The sequence below is a fragment of the Triturus cristatus genome, chromosome 5_2, assembly GCF_964204655.1.
Source record: "Triturus cristatus chromosome 5_2, aTriCri1.1, whole genome shotgun sequence".
Lineage (NCBI taxonomy): Eukaryota > Metazoa > Chordata > Amphibia > Caudata > Salamandridae > Triturus > Triturus cristatus.
Window position 1 is genome coordinate 231,260,283 of NC_140588.1, and position 26,554 is coordinate 231,286,836.

General features: G+C 42.5%; 1 protein-coding gene across 1 annotated transcript in view; it reads left to right on the forward strand.

The window, feature by feature from the left end:
* The window catches only part of CARMIL1 (capping protein regulator and myosin 1 linker 1), a 995,540-nt gene that overhangs the window by 693,094 nt on the left and 275,892 nt on the right, over window positions 1–26,554 (forward strand). Inside the window, exons 19-22 of the mRNA XM_085607022.1 lie at window positions 1,073–1,172; window positions 1,261–1,315; window positions 16,916–17,088; window positions 24,836–24,904. Of these exons, the coding sequence (XP_085463148.1) occupies window positions 1,073–1,172; window positions 1,261–1,315; window positions 16,916–17,088; window positions 24,836–24,904 (397 nt within the window). The remainder of the gene's footprint in view (window positions 1–1,072; window positions 1,173–1,260; window positions 1,316–16,915; window positions 17,089–24,835; window positions 24,905–26,554) is intronic.

Sequence of the window (26,554 nt, forward strand, 5' to 3'; positions counted from 1 at the left end):
GTCCTTGAGAAGGCTATCCTCCTCCAACCCACCATACACCTGGAGAGCAAAAATCTGCTGGGCACCTCACAGACTGACTTCCGTGCCAACCACAGCACTGAGACTGCCCTGCTCGCTGCCACCGACAACATAAGGTCCCTCCTCGACTGTGGAGCAACAGCAGCCCTGATCCTCTTTGACCTCGCAGCAGCGTTCGACACCGTATCCCATCACACCCTCTTCAGAAGACTCTGCCACATTGGGATCCAGGGAGACGCCTCAAATGGATTGCATCCTTTCTCACAGGAGGAACCCAAAATATCCGCCTACCACCCTTCACCTCAGATCCAAAGAAAAGCATCTGCAGTGTCCCTCAAGGCTCATCTCTCAGCACCACCAAGCATGTACATGACACCTCTGGGCGAAATTGTCAAAACCCATGGTCTCAACATCATCCTCACACTCTCAAAAGACCCCTCCACCACCAGGACCAACTTCCACAACTGCACGATAAATGTCACTGACTGGATGAAGATCGGCTGCCTGAAGCTCAACACTGACAAAACAGAAGTGCTGATCTTAGGAGCAAATATGTGTGTGTCTGTATAAGTGTGCAGGTGTAGAAATCTTCCTCTAAAAACATTCTCTGTTAGCGGGATTTCAGGGTATTTTATACTGCAGCAAACTAATTACACACAACTGTATATGTGAATGCCTTTCATAATTAAAACTGATATCTCTAGCATGATGTGTCTAGCTATAATTAATAATGTCATGATAGTTCCTTTGAAAACACAACTTTTAACCTAATGCGTTTTCCTCAGTCCAATTCTATGGTGTGTTCTTCACATTCAGTATATATACATTCATTTACACACAATGTACTGTCTTGGTGTTGAGTCTCCTAAAAACAGTCGAAGTGCAATGCAATGAAGCGGTCAGATAAACACTAGTTTAAAGTTTCGCAAGATATGAAAAAAGATAAATCTTTCTGATGGAGGTGGAGGAAAGATTGTGAGTTTGATCCAGTGTCTTTGAATGATGTCAACAACGTCTCATACATGCGGTTTCCATGTGTATTCTTCCTGCACAGGACTGGATTCGGACCTCTCGACCCTTGTTGTGTGGCTGAGTAAGAATCGGTCGATAAGGCACCTGGCATTAGGCAAGAACTTCAACAACATGAAGTCCAAGTAAGGGATTTTCTGTTTCCACTGCCAAACAAGTTAAATCTGCTAGTTCACTTTGAATATGGATGTGATTTCTTTCCATTTTTTTCAGAAATATTACACCAGTCCTTGATAACTTAGTACACATGATTCAAGATGAGGATTCTGTAAGTACTGACTTTACTTAATAAATTATATTTGAATATGTGTGTTTGTGTGTATAAATATATATGTATATCTCCAAACAAAAGTTGCCTGTTTGTGAAGGAGCCCACACAGGTAAGTTTGATTCGCCACACATTTATTGAAAGAACAGCAATGTCCATGCAGTCTCAAAGGCCTCGCCTTCATAAAAGTTTAGCCGACGCGTTTCGTGCGAGTAAGCACTTCTTCATGGGCTAGGGGTCGCTTTCAGCAGGAGTCATCCGTTTAACTTCGGCACTAAATATATACAAGTCTCCCGCCCCAGTGGGCGTGGCCACCCTAGTGGCCTGCTGGTACTTGCAGTGCTTTGCTTTTTCCTTCAGTGAGTCGCCTGACTCTTGCTAAAAATGAAGCTAGGAATTGATACCAAGTGGGTCGCGGGGCACAGTCGGACCAATGGTAATGCTGAATAACATCTTTCAATGGAATACCCATCTTTCGTGCTACAGCGTCGGTTGGCGCTGTTGTAGGGCTGCACACGTGCAACGGGACCCCTCACGACTCAGGCCGGGCCGCCAGAACATCCAAACAAAAGTTGCCTGTTATTCAGCATTACCAGTGGTCCGACTGTGTTAGTGCCGAAGTTAAACGGATGACTCCTGCTGAAAGCGAACCACAGCCCATGCAGAAGTGCTTACTCGCACGAAACGCGTCAGCTAAACTTTTATGATGGCGAGGCCTTTGAGACTGCATGGACATTGCTGTTCTTTCAATAAATGTGTGGCGAATCAAACTTACCTGTGTGGGCTCCTTCACAAACAGGCAACTTTTCTGTTTGAATATATATATATATGTATAAATACATATATAAGAATAAATACATAGGCACGTATGTGCATGTATTTAATATTTAGAAAGGTTGCTACATATACATTAATATACATACCTATACATCTGCACATATAAATTGCTCAAAACTGTTGCTGTTATACACGTAACCTATTTTTTGCATTGAATTTTGCTTTACATTACTGTGTTCTGTTTTTGCTGATCTAGTTTTCTATTTATTATGTTAGATATTTAGTAATAAGGGGCAACGTACTATGCCCTGCTGCATAAACACTACATATTTCACCTTCAAATTCTATGTTGAGCTCATGCAGCATATAATATGTGTCTGAAAAGTTTCAGAGCTCCGTCCATCATCTCCTTGTGTTTGCTTTGTTCGCCCTAAGTTGGCAGGGTATGCCCAGACGTGAGTACCTTGCTCATTTTTGCCACTGGATCAAGCTAGCCTTGCTGATGAGGGATGTTACCCTGAAACTGGTCTCAGGATGCTTGTTTCCGGTCCAGGGAAGACCTGGCTTAGCAGTTCAGGCTGGAATGTTCCCAGGGTCAAGATTTGCATATAGCTGGGTCTCAACTGGGGTGGCGAAGTGAGCTAAAGAACGATGATGGATTCAACCCAGATCTGTGACTGGGGGTGAGTGTCTGAAAAGTTTCCGTGCTCTGTTCATTATCTCCTTGTGTTTGCTTTGTTCGCATATAATATGTGAGCATAATGTAAATTTTACAGTACCTAGAACAAAAAACAGAACAAAATCGTTTTCCTGTAAAACCGATTTTGCTACACTCTATAGTCCATAAAAATGAGTTAACACTGTGAAACCTTTGTTAAGAGTTAAATCAGTCTATATTTCATGCACATCATTTTCTCAATCTCAGACATAGAAACAAAGCAAACCTGTTGTTTGAGCAAACTTTCTTTTTGCTCCAAATTTTGTTTTATCCTTCCCATTTAAAAAGTGTATAAACATAATACTGTTTATACCAATGATGTACAGTAGTGAGAACCCTTTTATTCTGTGTTTTGCTTCGAATCAAACTTAAAGATTGGCCCAAATCCACTTTTGTTCATTTCCTTAATAATTGTCACAAAAAATTGAGTTCCTTGTTTTATTAAGAGATGCAGTTACTACACTGCCGACATTCTCTCAGTCCCTGAAACACACTTACATACCACACACATGCACTCACTCTTTAAAAAAAAAGTATTATTAAGTTTTGTTGTGGATCACACGTAAAACAAAATAAAACCCCTCCCGCCTCTGTGGTACACAGTAAGAATCAAGCCTGTAAGGTGGTAGTGTCCGACCAGTTCACCCTGCACACACAGAAAAGAAGCACGTTGTTCACCAAGTCCAAGTGCCCTTCAGCACACCCAGCCAGTTTGCCTACTTTCCCAGGGCTCACCTCCCCCCCCCCCCCCCCCCCCCCAAAACCCTGCCAGTCATATATTATCCTCCACATCCCGTCAATCCCATATCTTCCCAACCTTTTGGGGGCTATCTTGTGCCCGGTAAATCGCCTCCTCTGCCCATCTGCATAACTTCATGTTGGACTCCCAGGCCTGCACCATTGGGAGCAATCAACAGCCCCAGTACCGTACCGCATACCTCTTGGTCACTGCCACGCCACGTTGCAAAACAGAAACACGTACCTATCAAGCGTCACCTCCCCCCAGATGCCCAAGCAGACCAATCTGGGAGTGAGCTCCAAGGCCCACTCCCAACACTGCTGAGAGCCTTCCCCTGGACCCCCAGTACGTATGCACCAGAGCATGGTCACCAGTGGGCCTTACTGCCCGAAGCCCCTCAAACAGCGGTCTGAGTCAGTCCTCCCATCACCCAGAGCCATGTATGGGTGTAGTAGGCCCACTCGTTCACTCTTCCCAAGCCACCAAGAAGATCTTTTTCCTAAGAGTATGCTCGAAAAGTTGACTGTAATCTTCACTAATGTTTAGATCATAGCATCACCGACACAAAGCTTCTTACATCTGATATTGATGAAATGTATTTATTAGTAATGGGTCTGGTAAGATCCTTGGAAGGTGATTGATCACTTATGATGGAACATTGCTGTGGACGTGCAGGTTTTTATTATAATTTGTGTTCATATTTTATGCTTTCTGAGAAAGACAGAGGATTGTAGATCAAATGCTTGTGTAATGCATTACAGTCACCAACGGGTGACATTAATACTGACTAAAATGTCCACAGCTAGAACAGGCACATTTGAGCTTAGAAACTGTGAATTCTAGAACTTGTGCTGCTTTAGAATAAGGCATTGCATAATCTAAAGGCATGTCTGAATTTTAATGTAATGTTATTCATATTTAAACCCAAGGACCATGACAGGTGTCTGCTTCTAGCGCAAAACACCTTTAAGCTGCTCATGTTGTATCTTTGCAATGTAATTGGTGAGATGGTGTCTTTTGAATTAGATTTCTTGCATGCTGTTTGTATTGCTGATTCAGGAATTTACCACACAATTAAATGATCAGTAAACAGTAACAGGATCACGGTAGTATGATATTAGGCCTTCTCAGCTGTGCTGTACTAGAAGACGGGAGGTTAAATATGCATGATGGCAAAATTTAAATGTTAATGTTGTTATAGCAATTTCTGCGGATCCCAAAATTACTTTTCAAATAATTTTATTAGGTTTGCACTATATAGATTAGGAGAGATTAATTCATTAGAGTGGCATTACAAAGAGATATTAATTGATTAATGTGGTAATTCAAAACATATAATACACAACATGAATTAATTTAAATGCCTATAATCTTAAGTGCAAAAAACCCACCTATTGATGGACAGAATGCTGAACAATGTCATGCATTCACCCCAGTATAGAGATCTGGGCCTAAATCCATCGTTTTATTTCACCTCATGCCATTCCAGTTTGTACCCAGCCATATGCAAATCAGACTTGACCCTGCACACAATGGGAGCAGTCCAGCCCGAACTGCCAGGTCAGGTCCTCCCTGGATTGGAAACAAGCATCCTAGGACTGGTTTCGGGGTTTCACCATTCATTAGCCAGGATAGATTGACTCCAGTGGCATGGAGAGCTTGGGACTCACATCTGGGCATACCCGTCCCACTCGGGGTGACAAATGCCAAAAGAACAATTGATGGACAGAATGCAGAACAATGTCATGCATTAACCTCAGATCAGGGCCTAAATCCATCGTTGTTTTGCTCCCCATGCCATTCCAGTTTGAACCCAGCCATATGCAAATCAGTCTTGACCCTGCGCCCAATGGGAACAGTCCAGCCAGAACTGCCAGGTCCTCCCTGGATTAGAAACAAGCATCCTAGGACCAGTTTCAGGGTTTCACCCTCATACCAGCCAGGATAGCTTGACTCCAGTGGCATGGAGAGCACAGGACCCACAGCTGGGCATATCCGTCTCACTCGGGGTGACAAATGCAAAAAGAACAATTGTTGGACAGAATGCTGAACAATCTGATACATTCACCCCAATAGAGACATCTGGGCCTAAATCCATCGTTTTTGTGCTCCTCATGCCATTCCAGTTTGAACCCAGCCGTATGCAAATCAGTCTTGACCCTGCCCCCAATGGTAACAGTCCAGCCTGAACTGCCAGGCCAGGTCCTCCCTGGACTGGAAACAAGCATCCTAGGACCGGTTTTGGAGTTTCACCCCTTATCAGCCAGGATAGCTTGAATCCAGTGGTATGGAGAGCACGGGACCCAAGTCTGGGCATACCCGTCCCACCCAGGGTGACAAATGCAAAAAGAACAATTGATGGACAGAATGCAGAACATTGTCATACATTCACCCTAGTATAAAGATCTGTGACTTTTGCTTTCCTGTCATAAGTGCGGGTATGCCCAGAGGTTGGTCCCAGGCACACTGTGTCACTGGATTTAAGCTAGCCTGGTTGATATGGGGTGATGCCCCGAAACCGGTCCCAGGATGCTTGTTTACGGTCCAGGGAGGACCTGACTTGGCAGTTCGGGCTGGACTGTGCACAAGGTCGAGACTTATTTGCATGTGGCTGGGTCTAAATTGGGGTGGCATGGTGAGCAAAAGAACAATGGATTTAACCCAGATCAGTTGACCTGGGGGTGAATGTTTGATTTCCTCTGCATTCCGTCCATCATCTTTGTGTCTTTTGCTTTCTCTCCCTAAGTGTGCAGGGTATGCCCAGACGTGGGTCCTGGGTTCACTGTGTCATTGGATTCAATCTAGCCTGGCTGATGAGGGGTGATGCCCCGAAACCAGTCCCAGGATGATTGTTTCCAGTCCAGGGAGGACCTGGCTTGGCAGTTCGGGCTGGACTGTTCCCATGAGGCACAGGGTCAAGACGTATTTGCATATGGCTGAGCCTAAACTGGGGTGGCATGGTGAGCAAACGAGCGATGGATTTAACCTAGATCTGTTGACTGGGTGTGAATGTTTGATTTGCTCTGCATTCTGTCCATCATCTGTGTGTCTACTATTGTCTTAAAGCTTTTAGTCTTGAATAGTTGGCTATGTCATTTATGGAACTCTATCAGCAAATATTTGGGTTCTCAATCATGGAACATGAGAAGGTTTATAAAGTTAGGAAAATCTATAATTAGTAATTTCTAACTTGGAGAACGGAAACAGAGGAATGTACAAGCGGAAAGCATGGACAGGTAGATGAAGGGAGGGGAGGGATGCAACGGTCAGGGGGCACCTCTAGGAGGCATTGACTGATTTCGGGTCTTGAGGCCGAGAAGTAGGGCATTGCTAGGGGGGCAGAGGAATTCTTAGCCATCTTTAAATTGTGTTAGCATGTTGTCCCACGCTGCTCTTAAGGGGTGTCTCCAGATTCTTTAGGCTTCTTCCCAATGCAGCACAGAACTCTCTGCGTCACCTCAACGGAGCAAACCTCGACACTACTGGGGAAGGACAGGGGCTGATGTGCACAACAATGTATGGTCAGTATGTGCTTGGCTAAAACAAGTGCTACATTTGCAAAGCGCACCCGCACCTTATGGTTTCTCCTCCTTGGAAAAAGGCCCAATGCTGTACCTTCCCATGAGTTGAGTGTTGTTAGCTCCGTAACTGAGGCTAATAGAGTGTGTATAGAATGCCAAAAGCTGGTAATACCAGGGCATGACCAAAGCATGTGTTGAAAGTCGGCTGACTGTGCTTGACATCTGGGGCAGGCACGATTGGCTGATGAAAACAGCCCTATGAGGTATCCTATATTGAATGTTCTTGAATCACACGTTTCTGGAGATAGCATGAGGAGATGAAAGTGCCAGCAAATATTCAGCATCATGGAGGGGGCGCCATAAATCCTCCTCCATTCTTGCCTGAGCTTGGTCAGTGGGGCCCCAGTATGCTCCCTAATGGCTTTATAAAACCAAGTGAGTGGGTGCCGACCTGCTCCCATGGTGTGCAGCGCATACACCACTGTTTGAATTGGTGGTTCTGTGTCAATCTCACTTTACAGTGATCTGATGGCTCCTAATAACTGCTCATGTAAAATAAATTGAGTTGGAGAAATGCTGTATTCCTAGCATAAGTGGAAACATTTGAGCAAATGGACGTCCTGAATTCAACCCCACAACACATCAATGCAATGCTCATGCCAGATTGCTAACTGGTCAACAGTAAAATGTCCCAAGGGTCCAGGTAAACCCTGCAGAGATGTGGCCGGGGAGTAAGGGAGTATGCACTACATGAGCTGAAAGACTTGCACCAAGCACTTCCGAGCTATCCACACATGGGGGGTCTCCGAACTGTTCAGCTTAATGGTGGGATGGAGAAGTTGTTGTATTACATGTAACGGGAGGGGACCATCCCCAGCACTGGTTACCTAAAGATCATTTCCAGATAGTGTAACTGTGCTGCAAGGTGATAGGCCTCGAAAGACGGTACTTCCAAACCTCCACCCCAATGGTAATTGAAGCTTATTTAGGGCCACACTACATCTCCTGTTATCCCAGAGTAAATCTACCAGCTCCTTGTCCAAGTCAAGAAAAAAGTCGCTGCTTAGGTAATAACAGGACAATGACAAAGTAATATAATAGTCGGAGGAAGGACAATCATCTTTGAGAGAGCGATTCTACCCACCAGGGCCAACGGTAACCCCTGCCAAAACTGCATTTGAGAATTGAGGGACGTAAATGCCTGCTGTAGATTGCCATCCAGTAGATCTTGCTGAGAGTGATAAAGGCGAACCCCGAGTTACCGAACCATGGCTGTCACCAATGTCAATGGTTATCCACCCAACTGGATTATCTGTGACGGAGCATCGCTGTTAAGCAGTAAAATGCAACATTTTCCCTAGTTCACCCGTAGCCTCGCTACGTGCTCAAATTAAAAAAAAAAATTGCAGAAATAGGGGCCATGTCAGTTGATGGATCCTTAAGATATAGTAACACATCCTCTGCATACATGAACACCACATGCCCCACACCATCCAGTGGGATGCCCCAGTGTTGCCCCCCAAAAGGAGTCGCTGTGCCAGGGGGTCCATGGCAAAGGCAAATAGGATAGGTGAGAGAGAACACCCCTGCAGTGCCATGCGGTCTAAAGAAAAGGATTCCGAAATCAGCCCTCCTACGCATGCTCAAGAAGTAGGGTTCATGTATAGTAGCTTTGTATAAGCTAAGAGACGCCGTCCCAGTCCCATCGTTCTCAGTACACTGAACAGATTAAGGAATCAAAGGCCTTTTCTATATCTAGTATGAGGCATGCCACTAGGGGGTAGCGCAGTGAGGCCTGATCCATAACATGAAAAAATCATCTGATGTTCTTAGATGTGCTATGACCCGCTACAAATCCATTCTGAACTAGATGGATCAGCGTAGGTAGCAACTGCACATACGATGTGCTAGCACTTTTCAGAGGATTTTATAGTCTGCCCTTAATATGGCCATAGGCCTATATGAGGAGAGCTGGGTGGGGTCCCTGTCAGTTTTGAGCAAGGGAACTAGAAGAGACTCTTGAAGAGAAGCTGGGAGTGAGCCTGTAAAAAGGGCCTCATTATAAATTCCAGTCAATTTGGGGGCAAGGAAGGTGGAGAAACATCATAATATTTTAACGGTAGCCCTTCTAAACCAGGGGTCTTATTACAGGCCAAATTATGTATTGCACTCTTCACTTCGTCCTTGGTGATCAAGCCATCCAACTCCTCATGTACCATGGTGGTGATAGTTGGTAAGGATAAGGGATCTAATAATTGCTGAATGGCCTCCAGAGGAGGCGCTGCTAATGCCCGATACAACACAGTATAGTAGGAGGTGAACGCTCGCAATATGTCTACTTGTGTTCTTAGGGCTGGCCTCCCATCCTCCACGATCTCTGTGCTGAGCGGAGATTGTACCTCTTGAGAAACAAGCCATTTGAGAAGGCATCCAGGTTTGTTGCCTATCACATGAATTCGAGCAGTGTATTCTGCATAATGATAACAGCGGAGACGCTCTATCATTGTAGCATGACGCGCTTTAGCATCCGGTCCAGGGAAGACATGGCTTGGCAGTTCGAGCTGGACTGTTCCCATGAGGCACAGGGTCAAGACTGATTTGCATATGGCCATGTCTGAACTGGGGTGGCGTGGTGAGCAAAATAACAATAGGTTAAACCCAGATCTGTGACTGGGGGTGAATGTTTTGCCAATGTGCAACATTCTGTCCATCATCTTGTGTGTTTTGCTGTTCGCCCTATGTGGGAAGGGTATGCCCAGACGTGGGTCCCGTGCTCACTACACCACTGGAGTCAAGCTATCCTGGCTGAAGAGGGGTGAAACCCTGAAACCGGTCCTAGGATGCTTGATTCCGGTCCAGGGAAGACATGGCTTGGTAGTTTGGGCTGGACTGTTCCCATGAGGCACAGGGTCAAGACTGATTTGAATATGGCCATGTCTGAACTGGGGTGGCGCGGTGAGAAAAATAACAATGGATTAAACCCAGATCTGTGACTGGGGGTGAATGTTTTGCCAATGTGCAACATTCCGGCCATCATCTTGTGTGTTTTGCTGCGCTTTAGCATCACTCAGGCTTGTCGCATCTGGGGGGTGATGATTGTGTTTGGTTTTTACTTCCTCCTCACTGGCCTTCAAGTCCCGAACCCACTTTCTACGTAACCCAGCTACATTTTTCATTCAAAAGCCCCTGGTTACCAGCTTAAAAGAGTCCCATTCTATAGCGCAGCTTGTAGCGGTGGCAGTATTATCTGCAAAGTAGCAGGTGATATGTGTACCCTGTGCTTTGTGGAATGCCACATCAGCCAATGTGTCTTTTGAGAGCCGCAATGTAGGGACTGGGGATGCGGCACACCCCTTCTAATGTCCACGATGTGGGCAGCGTGACCAGATATCACCCTCCCCAGGTAGTCAAAATGCGCTAGCCATGGGATAAGGTCCAGAGAGCAGAGAAAACGGTCTAGTCGGATATAGGTTATGCAGGGCAAAGAAGTGGGAGTATAGACGCAAGTGGGGATTATGAGTTCTCCAGTCATCTAGAAGGGACCACTGCAGGGTTCACTGTCCGAATCGCTGTGAGTGCTAATGAGCTGGGGCATATTGAGAAGCGGGGTGGGATCGATCAAGAGAAAGATCCAGGACGTTATTATAGTCCCCCCCTAGTAACAACGGGATGCCCAGCCATTTGACGAAGATCCCGGATAGGGCAGTCCAAAATGCTACTTGCTCTGTGTTTGGGGCGTATATAAATCCCAAAAGGACTGATTTACCATCTAGCCGGCCTTCCACAAACACATATCTTCCTTCCATATCAATTACCATTTAAATGATCTGATAAGGTGTCCCTGGACGGATCCATATCAAGGCTTCTCGTGCATAAGAGTATATTGCACTGTAAATCTGGCCTCTCCAGCGCTTGCTAAGCCGCTGACGTTCACTGTCAATAAGATGAGTCACTAGCTTTTTTATTTTATTCAACTGCTCGTAATTTATTCTGCTGCTTCATTTTAGTCTGCTTTTTTCTTTTCCACCGGCCTCTGTTCCAAAGATAGCTCCTATAACTAAATTGTAACTTTATATTCTTTTTCTCTTCCTTGTGTATCTTGATATCATGGAACTGGTTTCCTGAAACAGTGCACTGAAGTGTCCCAGAACCACAGTTATGGCTATGCACCTCTCTCTAGTGGTGTCTGTTCTAACAGGCATGGTGATTCCAATTGGGCCACATTTCTAGGGTTTTCCTGTTAGAATAGAAGACCCTGCAAGGGGACAGGCAGTTATCTAGACTTTTACAAAGTGTCCGCCTTTTTTTAGAGGCCTGTTTGGAGACCACAGCAAACACGTTAGAAGAAACCTGTTCAGGAAAGTTGCCTCAAAGGAATATATGTTAGAAAAGAACATTTCCCAAAATAATCTCCGACACTCAGTCTAGAGATCTCGGGTGGTGTTAATTATTTTTTGTAATAAATCATTAGATTATTGTATGATATCCCTACTAGTTTGATATCTTGTGGGCTGGGAAGGACGCTTTTGATTTCTGTGTACCATCAAACTTCTTAAGATCTACTGGTGTTCTTCCTTGTAACCTCGCTGAGCCTGTGGCTTTGTTGCTGTTAATATGTCTGTGGTAGCAAAATAGCAAGCTCGAGATTATGTCAACCGTAGGATAGAGAGCGGCAGCAGACTGTAGGTAAAGAAACCTTTATTTTTGCAGTGCAGCACAAGCAAACAAATATTGGGTTCAGCTGAAGAAGCGCAAGGCATAGATATTTTCATGAGAAAGGAGCGTTGTTGCATTCTCCAAGCATGTGGGTGCTCTAACAAGAACTAGTGGTGTGTGAATAGTCCCGGAAGCTGAGGAGTGTCCGTACAGTTCAGCCAAACTGGGGAGTGTTTCTCATTAAAGCCAGTAGTGGTGAAGACGTTTAGTGCACACCTCGACACACGGTCTATTTGTGATTCCACCTAGCATAATAAAGTTAAGCTATGGAGGAGAATATGATACTCGAAGAAGGAAGACTTGAAATGTGGTACTGAAGCAGTGCAACTGGTCTGGCCTTCTCAGGTGGATCTGAAACAGCTGTGAACATCTTTGAGACTTGGCAGAAAGATCATCTATGAAGGCACAAGTTAAAAACCCAATGTTGACCACACCCACATTATTTTAGCTTGTTGCTCTGCCTTTAATTTGTCATTGTTGTATTGACTTAATATTTTAGGTAATGTTCTAGCGATATATGTATGGTCATTGTGGTCTGTATTTTCAGGAGTGCCTTGGAAACTACACATTTTCTGGAAACAAAGACAAAAAAAGTTTTATGTATATCTATCTCCAGGCCACTGATTTAAGGTGGCCTGCCCTCTGCAAACAGGTTGAGTTTTTGTTAATTCTTGTTGTAAAAGGCAGATGGATATATCAAAGTTTAATGGAGGAAGTGGTTGGAGGAAGGTAGGGAGAAAAGGATAATATATTTGCTGTGCTGGTAGTTTGGTGAGAAAATGAATGTTGTCGACGAAGGCACAAGTTCTTCTCTTTTTAAATTTTTTTATTATTGAGCATACATAGCAGAAAAATCACAATTCTTGAATGATAAATAATATAATTAGGATGAACCATAAAAAAATAGCATCACACACTGATCTAAACAAATTATCTAAAATACACAGTAAAACATCTAGTAATAGTTCCATTCATTATATTCATTGTAAATGTTCATTTCTGCTGTATATGTTTCATTACTTAGAATAACTAGAGAAGTACAGATCTATAAAATGAAACAAATTCTAGAATCTACTTATCCCCTTCTCCACTGCCTCTGCTCTAGTCCACGTAATCAATCCTAATCTCGCATTTGTAAAGTGGCAGAGTGCTGTTATATTGACATCAATATTTTGTCACTTTATCATTCTGTCCATTTATCAATTCATTAAAAGAAAACAAGTACCATGGTGCCAAGAATAATATAATCAAATATACATATAATACTTCAGAATAAAGTGCGTCAGTGCTTCTAGCGAACAATATATCTTTGGATGCACTATAACTTTGATTTAAAAAAATTGCCAGATCAGAAGTTAATCTAAAAAAGCCAGTGTTCTCCTGTTTAAAGAATGTTTTTTTATTTTTTGGGAAAAGAACCCGAAATTCATCTACCAATGTAAAACCAATACATTTTTACTTCAGCACCCTACTTCCAACATTGCCAAGTGGTCTTATATCTGGCACAAGTTCTTCTTAAAGGTGGCAAGCACAAACTAGAAGATTGTGTCATATGTTGGGGTCTATGAGGTCGCAGCTAATCTGTGTGTTAAAAACGTTTATGGATCCTTAGACCAGAGATCATCTGCTACAGTGGACATATATCCCCCAGATCAAGCACAACTTTCTAACAATCCTATTTGAAATGATGCTATTTCCATCTCTCGAGGGACAGAATATTCAACAGAGTTTGTGGAAATGACGTATGAGCCCAACAATGTGGATAGTGAAACTGAGCCAAAGCAATCATCTGACTAGCTGGCACCTGCGGTGGCTTCGCCCAAGTTCTTCATGTTTATTGATCTGAAAGATCTATCTTTGTGAATTTCTGCTGATCGTCAACCTTACGAGTCATAAGCAAAATCTCACCGCTGATAGGGCACTCAATGCATCAGCATGATTGATTTGACATCAGTTCATCATTAAGGGTGATTACACACTGATTCAACAGCATTAACTTCATTTGTTATGCCTTAGCTGTATGCAAATTCTTCCGAATGTAATTTGGACCATTTTCTGCCATGGGTGTTTTTTCCAGGGACTAGCGTAGGAATTTTTTAAAAAGAGACATTGTTAAGTAAAGAATTTGAAAGGTTGGGAAAAGTAGCCTGCATTGAACCCATGCACTTGCACTAACATTTTGCCATCAGTGAGGCATAATTATGCCATGTGGTGAAAAAGTGTAATTTTGGGATTTTTGTGTTACAAGTATTAAGGCAAATTTACGCCCGCATAACGGAAATTTTGCAGGGCCTAGTTTAAACATGATTAAACATGTTTCCCATGTGTCAAACTAGTTGCAGTATGTTTCTGAAAGTATATATTTAGTAGTGGCGTTTACAGATAAATTGGACTATAAAATATATACATAATAGGATGTATTTATAGTCACCGTGAGCTATCACAGAATGATAACACTTGGACGGTGAAAGTGGACATTCTACGTAAATGGAAGCCTGTGAAAAACCTATTGTTTGACACAAAGGTAGAAGGGCTTGCAAATATTGCAACTTTAGAAAAAGCTTTAATTAATGTTGAACACTAACTAAACACATTTGAAAAGATTTGGCATTTGTTCATTGACATTTATGGCACGTGAGATGTACGTAAAATGACTAGTAGTGAAACAGAGCTTTACGACAACTTGGTACCGCTGTGAAGTTAAGCAGAGACAGGTTGCGTTTGGGCCCAACTGGAGAGCTGACATGAATGTACAGAAACAAGACCATGTGTCTGTAGGAAAGGCCAGATGGTTCTTTGTGCAGTTCTACCTCATTGTGCCGCTACACTTTTACCAGGATGTTCTATTAATAGCAGTGAATTATGGGTTTCGGTATTTCCCCACTGTGCAGACCAGCCTTTATCTGGGCGCATCTTCAGGGTGCTCTTTGTTGCCACTTTGAAACCTTATCAATCTTTTAATTTTTTTGGTCAATGCAAGAAGTGTTGTTTTGTGGGCTAACATTAATGGCCTTGATATCTGTATTTTCTAACCCTGGGCGTAGTTCGTGTAGTAGCGCTTCGCGGATTGACGCGAAATGCACTTCGCACTACACACGCTACGCGAACTGCATAGTGCGGTAGGGAAATGCTGTTCGCAATGATTGCACAGTGTCGGATGCTTGTCCGCACTGTGCAATCATTGCAAACGGCATCATGCACAGTGCAAGCGGTCGTTTTCTGCCACTCAAGTAGATTTGTACTCGAGCGGCAGCTTTGTCAACGCGGACTGGTAGTTTCTCATCGCGACCTCTCGCAATGAGAGACCTGAGCTCCCCGCGTTGAGAATCTCGCCAGGAGGTTTTTTTTCCACGCTCGCGATCGGCAACTTGATGTTGCCGATCGCAAATGAGGAAAAAGTCTCGCCGGGATGTTGATTTTGCTCGCTCGCGGTCGCCAACTTGACGTTGAGGACCACGAGTGAGCAAAAAATGCCTGCTACGCTACGCGTTTTTGCACTGTGCTACTTGCAATTCACGTAGTGCGTAGTTGTGCAAACTACGCACACTCCGAGAGCGTAGCGTAGTATTCCGCCCAGGCCTAGTCTTTTCAGACATCTTGCAGCACTATTCCTCTAAGCTATACTGCTCACTGGGTGCTGAATCTGATCTGTGGATGTTGTTGGTTCTGACATGGCAAGAGACCTCATGTGAGCTGTTGATTAATTATCTCAGAAAGCAGTGGCATGACACAGGGCCCTGCAGCCCCCGCAGTGTGGGCGGACCCCCAACCTCCAGGGGGCCCCCTCAGCCCAGTACTCTGGTCGGTCAGCTCCTGATTGAGTCTGGAGGGGGCCCCTCCACGTACCTTGCAGGGGGGCCCCCTCAAGTTTTGTTACGCCAGTGGTAGAAAGCAGATCTGTGAAGAAAAGAGCTTGGTCATCTGCGGGAACCCTGTTATTAGTACAGTGGAAAGTAATACATCACTTATGAAGAAAGGTTCTAGGCCTTGCCATGGTTGGTTAGAAAAATCCACAACAACGTGGTTTCACATTGTGCCAGAAAATATACTTCTCTGGTTAGGTGATTAAAGGAGCAGACCTAGGTAGTGTGAATCTATTTGAGTTTCTAAAATGTGTGAGAATAGCGTGTTACTATTGCACATAAAAGCATTTTAAACAGGTTTAACAGCCTTGGAATATAATTTGTGTTGGAAAACTTGTATAGTAGGTGGTTGAGTAACTGGCAGAAAATATCAAGGAATAATGGTATATAGCATATTCCGAAGAGAGACAAGTGGTTGCTACAAAATATCTCCGAGTTTACATTTGCATCTAAAAACCTAATATATATACATTTTCTTGCATTTTTTTCACATGGAAATTGTTTTGTACAGACCACCCAACTGTTGCTGTGACAAAAATCCTGATTCTTATCTCTTGTTGTGATCATCTTAATGATCGTATGCAAATGATTGACCATATCAGAGATATTTGACCAATTTAAATTTAATTGTAGGGAAATCCTTTGCCAAGTAAGTTATGGGACTGAACTTTTATACATGCTTTAATTATACATTCATAACAACCATGGCAGGAATGCTACACAGAGGGAAGCCAAAGGTCCTTTTAATGTATCCTTGCCTCATCCTTTTGTAGCCTAACTAGGCTGGAAACATAGGGCCTGATTCAGAAATGTAACAAAGTTTTGAGTACCTTTACTACTGTTCGGTATTCCCAAACTACAGTTTAGTAGAAATGTACAATTTTGCAGTAACTTACACTTTTGTATTAAGTCCAACACTACATATGTGTAGTGTTGGACTTAATACAAAAGTGTAAGTTATGCTATGGTCAACAACTGCTACTGAAACCGGTATCCGCTAGAAATTAAAGGAAGGCTCTTTCTTGAAAGATACCCGTAAAAGAAGGAGTACATTAGCTAAATCACCCATGCCACATCCTATGGATGTGTAACTGTAATCTAGTGTTATCTTCAAGAGCATCAGACATGCACTATTGTTTTAACAGACCTCTTTTGAGTTATTGTTCTTTGATTTGTACAATCTTGAATTCATTTCTTAAAAGGTTAACTAGCTTACAGGTCTATCATGTTCTACATGTATACTGAACTGTTAATTATTATTTACAGCCGTTGCAGTCATTGTCCCTAGCAGACTCTAAACTGAAGACCGACGTCACTATAATAATTAATGCACTTGGCAGCAATACGTCGCTCACGAAAGTGGATATCAGTGGGAATGGAATGGGAGATATGGGAGCCAAGATGTTGGCAAAAGCCTTGCAGATCAACTCTAAGCTTCGGTAAGGAAAATGTTTTAATTAAGAATTGTTTTAGAACTAATTTTCATTCTACTTGTAAGCAAAATCATGATTCCATAATCATTCTTACCTTCCGCATGGAAGTCATGTATTGTCTAAATATCTGTACATTTGATCGAACACAACACTCACCTATTACAATCTAATATATTACTAAATACCCCCCAGTCTACTGAGCCTCATTGCTAAAATGTAATGAAGGATGTGCTTCACCACAAACACCAAACAAGTTTGGGAAAGACTTTGCTCTTGAGGGCTTTCACTGAGTTGCATTTCATTGAGTTGAGACAGATGTGGTTGTGGGTGTGTGGTTGTGAGGGGGAATTTTGTAAGTTGAGGAGGTGACCGATTCAGAAGCAGAAGTCTTTTGCAAAAAGGGTGTTTTGAAAAGTAAGTAGAATGAGAAATTTTACTTCATATACATCATTGTGTAAGATAACACAAACTTGAATATAGCGTATATTATTCACTCAAAACAACAACACAGAAATAGCAAATTCCAAGCAAATTATGAAGAATTTAAACATTCCTTTCTTGCAGTATCATTCCATTTGGTATCAGAAGATCAAAGGTTATCTTGTAGTTTGCCCATCTGTTACCCCTTTGGAACACTTTCCAAGCATCCTCATGTTAGAAGGCATATGATGAAACAAGGAGAAGCCTTAGAACTCACATGATAGTGTAAAATAGACACTTCAACTACACATGCAGTGGAAATGTTTATTTTTTCCTCGTGCAGTGAAGTCTATTATTCATTGATGCACTTGCCATCCTCAAAACTCAGTCCTTAGCACAACCTGACCAAAGTGGATTTGCATCAGTTTTCTGAACACTATTGGATAATGCTGTTTGCATAACGTTTGTCCAGTTTACTCACAAGGAAAAACCCTCTGCACTATATAATGATGGAAGATGTAAATATCTGTTGTCTGAAGATATTTTTGAGTAACCCTTAGTGAGTCTTTTTAGGGACTGATGAGAAAGTCTCATCATGACCGAAAACTTTCCTTTCCGCTTTTGTCGGGCACAGTTCAATTCTAATTAGAGAGAACGGCCAGGCAGTAGACAAGTTGCAAGTTGTTGCTGATAACCGAACACTTACTCCACATCAAGATAAACGAGAGAACGTCATCCAGTGCAAAAAACTAAGTCTAAATAGGAAACCGATCGATCATGCTTTCCAAGATCAAAGGGATTGTGGTTCATTTTCAAGACCCAAGTGGAGTGTTAAAGTAACGGTAGACTCAGAGATTACGTTTTATATAGTGAGAAGGTATTATCTGAGCAGCCGCAGAGTGTGAACTCAGCCGAACTGTGAAGACAGTAAAACATTGAGGAGCTGTGTTTGGAGGAGTTGTTGTGCGACTTTGATAAGCCATTTGAAAGTGTGTCAGTGTCAGGTCAACAGTTACCCCCTAACTAGGAACCAAGCATCCCAATGTAGTGCTTGACTCTTTCAGGGTAGCGAAGCAGAGCAGTCCACGGCCTGCTCAGGGGAGGAGGTATGGGTTAGTACTCACAATTCTCTGGCACACAGTAATAACACTCAAAAATATGTGTTCAGTCTGCGTTTTCTTTAGAAAAGGAGAAGTACATTTACATCACACACACACTACTTAATACTATGCATTATTTTACATATATACAGAAGGTATGTGGAAATTCTTAGAATGACTTTACATTTGACCCCAAAAATCACAGAAATCCCCTCCTTTACTGTATAGCATGTAGTCATAGTGGAGGGTGTCACTTCAGACCCAGCAGTCCCATTGGCTTTATCAATGTTACCACTCTTACAGACCGGACCGACATGTTCTAATGCATCACTCCATTAATAACTTCAGTACCCTCAGCCAAACTGATGGGCAAGGTCCTTTTACGGAGACTAGAGGAGCGGGCAGTGGATAGATCTATTTTGCCAGAGGTTCAATTTGAATTTAGAAGAGGGTTGGACACAGTGGAGCAGTGTGTGAACCTTGATCTACTCATTGGGAAGTATGCTAGAGCTAAGGTAGGTCCCTTTACACATGTTTTGTTTACCTTAGCAGCGTTTTTGACTTCGTAGACCATTCGATCCTTTGGTATGCCTTGATTTCCTTGGCGCCCCAGAGAACATAGTTTGTTTCCTTTCACATCTGTATGGAACTTTGTCTGCAGAGGTTCGTTATGGCCCTAATGTGGAATGTTCCCCTTCATTTAAATTTAAGAGGGGAATCAGACAGTGTTGTTTATTGGCTCCTTTTCGGTTCTCGCTCTTTATTAATGGGGTTGATAGTGCTCTTCAGGCTTTGAAGGCTGACGCAACTACCATCGCCGGTCGTTCGGTTCCTGTACTGTTGTATGTCAGCTACACCATCCTGAGATCTAGGACGCCCGTTGGCCTGCAGAAACTGATGGACTCATTTTTTACTTCATTGAGGCAAGAAAAATGAAGATCAACAAAACAAAAACATACATGTGAGGGAAAAAGTGCAGAAGTGTAGGACCTTTTACACTGGGGGCTCACCAGTTGCGAGAGTAAACTCATTCTGTTATTTAGGGATATTATTTTTTTGTAATAGCACATGGACCCAGCAGATTCACAATACTCGCTCGAAAATGAGCCCAATCTTAGAAGGAGTTTTTAGGTTCTCACATAAACTTGGCAGTCGCTCAATGGAGGAAATTATTGATATATACAAGGCGAGAGGGTTGTAAGCTGCTATGTATGGTGGAGGCCTGTGGGGGTATGCCTGCAGTAGCTCACTTAAGGTTGAGGAGAATTCCTTCCTTAGGCACTTTCGAGCAATCTTAATATGTTCTAAGTTTTTCCCTTGTTCACACAAGCTATTTTCTTTGTTTTCTTTACTCTAACAGGCGTTAAAAACCAGGCAAATGTTATAAATTTAGTCCTGAAGATGATCCCGTTAATCAATGAGCTTGGGATCGAAACGTCGACTTTGTAAAAAATAGTGCCACAAATATCCATTGTGCTTACTCGTTGTGGTCTCTATTTTGTAAAACTTGCTACAACTCCATGTATACCTGCAAGTTACTGCAGCTCTCAGTCTTTGCCTGTAACTGTTGTTTGTCCAAAACTGTCTGCATTGTTATTCCTTTTTTCCCCCGCACGTTCCCCATGTTGTAGGGTGCAGGATTGTGCCCCACGATAAATGTAGTGTTTTCATTATCCTTGACCATATCCTTGAGTATCTGATGAATAAAAAATCCCCTGTCCGGCTGGACATCGGATGTATATAGTAACCCATTGTGGTCTATATTCAATTTTATGTAAAATTTAGTGTTTGCTCAGGACCATTGTTTTCTACATATATAATTGATACCCGTGGTCCTTAGCCATTTTTCGGGTTCCCTTGTTTGTAAAAAATACTTGTTATGTACACCAGCAGAAATGGAGAGTGCATGAAGAATCAAGGAAGTACCTGGTTGTTCTATATATATAGCGAACGATTTTCAGGAGACATGTCAGTTTTATCTGACTTGGGTGACTAATGTTCAGCATCATTATGTTTTAACCAGGTTGCAGTTGGGCATAGCCCATTATTTAGTCGCCTTCCCTGAAATGAAAAGATGACCATTAGACATCATCCCTTGCCCTTGTGATGATCTATTAAAGCAAATCACACAGCACTTTAATTTATTTTGTAGTTTTTACGATTTTTTAAGCCAATATTATTTAAAGTCAAATTTGCTCTGCTCCGTTAATTTGCACTTGGGTATCCCTCTGTATGCTCAAACAAAGCACTGTTTATATTGGGGCAATACACCTCAGGAATAGTATTATATTTTAGCAAAGATCAAATGTCGATGCTCTGAAGTTTTTATTTGCACTGTTTTGAACTTCTATTGTCATAGTTTTAATTTAGTATTTATTGATGATGTATTTTATTTGCTTTTATGGCACTATTATTGTGCAGAATAAAGATCTTTGAACTAAACTGATTTCAGTAACCATAATCCATCTGCTATCATTGTAACTAATAAAGCATTTCACCCATCTGCTCCCATTATAATGAATAAAGCATTGCAATCTTTCATGAAAAACATAACTCTCAGCAAAAAGAACACAGTTAAATAAAACATTGTAAAACATCACATTTCAATACAAAGTGACAAAAAATAGTACATGTGTGGGTGTTTTCTTTTATCCACTTCAGACCTCAAAACATGTAGCCATTGAACCAACCAATAGAGATCGCTGTACTCCGAGGCTATACACAAATGTTTCAGCTTCTGGAGTGCTTTGCTTTTGGCTGAAAAGTCGGGGGCATATTTTCTCTGACCCTGTAAACTTAAGTTCACTTCGCAAATCTTCGTGTTGTGGAGCTGCTATATTCTTGCAGCATCTCACACTCCTCTCTTATGGTCATCGGTGGGGCCCCACCATCCTATGGCCACCACATCTGTGAAAAGCTTTGAGAAAAACTAAGCACTGCAGGACATTATGGGGCGCTCCCTCAAGGGAGCATGTATATGTGATTTGCATCTCCCACCGCTCTCCCTATATGTAGAATTGGGAATCTCACACCGCGTCATCTAGCATTTTTGCTTTTTTTCCTTTATTTGTTGAGGGTGCTAAAGTTGGGGATGCTTATGGTGGGCATAGCTCAAGTAGGCCACCCCTGAGGGAGCTGGTTCCACTTGTTGTGTAGACTGAGTCTCTGGCTCAGCAGTACAGGGTTTGTTTTCACACCCACGTGTGACATGAGTGAACTAAGTTCAATGCACCACCAGTTGAATGTGAAAGACTGTTTTTGTAGCCCTGCTGAAGCCCACCCAATTCATAGTTGAAGTGGTGTCAATGCCTTTGGGTTACTAACAGTCTCTAAACAGGAATCCAGGGACGCTGTAGTGGTTAGAAACAAACCTTTTTTGTTCTCATTAATAACACACACACAAATTGCATTGCAAAAGGTCATTTGAACTAAAAAGCATGTTTATTTCAACAGGTGGACCCTATTGCTCGGCACATCTAAAATAACCACAGAGAATATGATTAAAACAGCACAAATGCATGTTGTGAACAACAAATGACGTTTTCCACCATGGTTAAAATGTCATCTAAAAACCTAACACCCTAAAACCAACCTGTATGAGAGATAGGAGAGCATGGAGTAGCATAACTTGCATCTAGAGTTTCTTGGGGAGAATGATCACACTGCATACCTGTTTACAGCCAAACGCTGTAATTATCAATAGTCAGGGAGGCTATGTTCCCTGCGAAAGGCAAACATGTATCGAATCAGCATCAGTTTCTTATGGACTCAGGCTCGATATCAGCTTTCAGTAGAAATTGTGATACTGCAGCATCTCTGGCAGGCATTATCGCTTCTGTCAGTATCTTGCGCTATAAACTGGGACAAAGTACCTCTCCTAACAAGTGATCAAATGGCAGTCGTTTTAAACTATATCTTGTCTAAGATGGCATTTCCAACATCACCTTAGAAATATTTGGTATTACCATTGGGCATAAAGACGATAGTCTAAGACACAATCTTTTAAACAAATAATGTCAAAATATGACAATTCAGACTACACTGTTCTGGCTGTTGTTCATGTTTGACCTTGAAATTGAGATAGCAAGAATTTTTTTCCAGACTGATGTTGCATCAGGTGTCTTGTTGATGTCTATATCTGAGTGACAACACTTTTACAGGTTCTTGGAAACATAAGGACAGACGAAATTTGTGTCGAAGACAGACATGTTTATGATTCTGCAGAGATTTGGAAAATGGAGCTTTAGCCAACTTATATTCTTTACTTCACACTGGCTCCCTGCACCAGCCTTCTCCTATTAGTTCTCTGATGCTTTTTGCCTCCTGATTGGGTGCAGAAGTCCAGTTCTTCTGCCAACTGGTCCTTAAGGTGTGTAAGGGGACCACCTTTCTTGTTTCAGTGGGCCTGGGCTGTCACAACCCTGGTGCAGTGTGACAGCTAATTATTGGTTGCAGATTTTTTTCCCTACCACTTCCTAGTCAAGAGCTTAGTGATGCACTGTTAATTGCTCCCTTTGTGTCGGGAGATCTGTGTTCCTTTTGCTGAGGAGCATATTAATCAACTTGGCCTAGCAGGGTGGCAAAAGGCCTGGGCTTCATTCCTGAGCTGAGCGAGAAAAATATGAAAATTCTGGAACTTGGTGCACACAATCTTACCCAAGTTTGATACCTTGATGGACTGTAGGCAAAAGAGTGGCAAAACTGCATTCCAAGGCAGATTTTCCTGATGTATATAATAGGTGGTCACTGCAGACAAAACAATACACCATGCTACCTATGGAAGCCCACTAATAAGACCTATCTAACCCTGCAGAGTCCCCTCACTGCCAGGCTACCTGTGCGCAGTTACCAGGCTGCACATGACAGTAGTCTCACTCATGCAGCCCGTACATATATGTGCACATACGCATTTACAGGTGTTCATGTGTAACCAGTCAATTGCCCCTCCTTACCTTGGCTGCGGCGCAGCAGCCTTATCTCAAAAGGCAGACACTGGAAGTAAACATGTGCATCCCATTTACCATATGATTACTGTGGGTGAGATACCAGTTGTAGTGGAAAATATGGGTGGATTAAATGGCCAGAACCAATTTTGTTATCTAGCATCTTGGGTGCTAGAATGATTAGGTCCATAAACTTTGGATCCGGAAATTCTGGGTCCAAAAAAAAACTCAGACGTGTGAGATGCAGCATGGGTTGCAGGCAGCTGCATAGTTTGGCCAGTTCCTGACCCTTGGAGCAGGACAGTGGAAGCAGACAGTGCACACACCTCCACAATTAATTCCGACACCCTAAACCAGTATTCCCATTGACACTTTCCGGCTCCTCAAATCGGGATTTAGGAAAAAACACATGATAAGCTTGTCTCACTGGGTTTGTGCTGTTAATTTACATTATTAGGTGACATTTTTTAATAACTGGGAATTGGTGTTGGAATACTGCCTAGAATTTTGAATTGTGATCCTCTGATATTCCTGCACCAAAATCCTCCCAACTTGTAGTGAGGGACACACATATTTTATTTCAGATTGTTGGATAAATGCAGAGGGTGATAGGTCTGGGTGGTTTGTTTGCAAGTTTTTTCTATATTTAGCCAGGGGGTGAGCAGTTGAAGAGGGTGGTGGCATTTGTGGCAGGAAACAAGGTGTTTTTTTTAATTTTGAAAGGAGGGTAAATGCAGAGGGTTGTGGGGGCGGGTGACAGGAGACCGAATGGTATGTTTAAAATTTAGGCGAGAAGGTGAGATTACTACTGTATGTGGTGTGGAAGGGTGGAAGGATGTCAGGTATCACTTTTAACAATTGGGTGGAAGGGAAAGGGATGACCAAATGATGGTGAGAGTGGATGTAAGGATGCATGCTTTCATAAGAGGCAGGTGGGACACCCGTGACACATGTAGTGTGTGGCTCCCATTTGACTCTTCTACTCCTTTATAACCAATGTCAGCAGTGGCAGATAAAATGTAGGGGCCATACATATTATGAATTTAAAGATAGGTAACTGTCAATAAAGGGGATGTTATACACTTCACGTTTCTGAACAACATAGACATCTTGAGTTTTGTCCACTTTCTTAATTTAATGTAACTCAGCAACTATCATTGAAAATCATTTCCATTATTCACTGTCATCCGTCTATAATTCCATTTGTTTCCGTAACAGAATGTTCTGCATTTTACTATATGTTTCAGTGTACCTTTATTCAAAGTCTATATCTTTCTTTTCTACCAACAGAACTGTCATTTGGGACAAGAATAACATCAGTGCTCTCGGCTTTCAGGATATTGCAGTTGCCTTAGAAAAGTAAGTCTGGGATAGCCAGATAAAATGGTGGTGCAGCACATGACATCTTGAGAATGTTCTCCCATCTTTGTCTCAGTGGTTTTTGGCACACCACAACACTGATTACTTGCTTCCATTTCCTGCAATGCTGGAAGAAGATATACTACACACACCATACTCATTAGAAATTTGAACAATACTGTTCTTTTAATCTACTGAGTTGTGACATCAGTAATGTCATTTAACATGTCATGAGTTATGTAACTTGTGAGGTCCTAAGCAGTGCATGATTGGGACATAGGTTATAATTGACTAAACTATACCTGCCTTATTTCAGTCCTTTTTGATTTTTTTGTTTTAATGTAAGTTCATGTCTCATTTAAACACCTAACTATACCTTTATTTAAATTTTTTATTTCCTTTTCAGTGAACATCTGTTTTTTTAATCATAATATAAATTGGGCCAGTGCCAAACATTCTGCATGTGCCCAACCGCGCTTCACCAGGCCTTAGGCCTTGCGGAGTAGGGATTGGCCGAAAGGCATAGCCTCACAGCTAGACTCTGTGCCTTAACCTCCGCTAGCACCCATCCCCTGCTGTGCACAGCCTCTGACTGTGCACAGAAGGGGATTATTTGCTTATCCTGCACCAAGCCTTTTGCGGCCAACTACTGTTGCTCACAAAGTGCATAGCAAGAGCTGGGCCTCAGGGCCAGGCCCTGCAGTCAACACTGCTCTGGTGGCCAGCCCCCGTATTGTTTTCAAATTATGGAGCTAATAAGCGACTGAGAAGATGGGTAAGGTGTGTATACAGATGAGGAAGGGCGATACTGTACTTATGCACATGTCTCCCCTTTTAACTATGTTAGTCTTTTAAGAATGCGTTATGCCTCAAATAACTAATCAAGCGTGCTTCCTTCGCATTTCTAACCCACAGGCTTCATACCTGCATTAACATCTCAATGTTCATTTACTTCAGCCTGTTGCTTAGGAACGCAACAGCTCTTATTCCAAAACATGGTGTTCAAGAGTGCCCTACTTTTGTTTTGAATACAAAATGTTAGAGCTCTAGTTGTTCATTAGAACTCTGTGGTGAATTGTTAGTTGATCTCTAAGGTGTTAAATGACAGACGGCTGCTTTTGTTTATAGTGTGTTTAACCTCTGCATGTCAGAATGATTTAAAGACATGTGTCAGGTTCCACCTTCCAGAATCCTCGGGGTTGTGCCGATGCTCAAAGGGGTCCACCTCTCGACGGCCCTAAGTCCGGAATATAAATACACACGGACTAGTGGGATAGTCAAGCGAGGGAAGGAAAGGGTAGGTACAGCAGGGAGGGAGACCTGTGGATGACACAGCAAAGACACCGTAAATACAAGTATGCTTAATGGTTGACACAGACGGGTGTCACAATCATATATCTATATATATATGTATATATGTGTGGAAAGTATAACACCACTCTACCTGTAAATAAAGAAAAAGAGGGAGCTCTACCAGAAGAGAGAAGAGGGTGGTTGCAGACTTCCAGCACAAGACTAATATGAAGGGAAAATAACCCATCAGATTTTGCGCACAGATAACAAGAAAACTTAGTCTCTTGAGTATGAGACTATACACCACCTACCCCAGGTCGTGTGTGGAATATCCCAAAATGTGCAAAGCAGGATTCT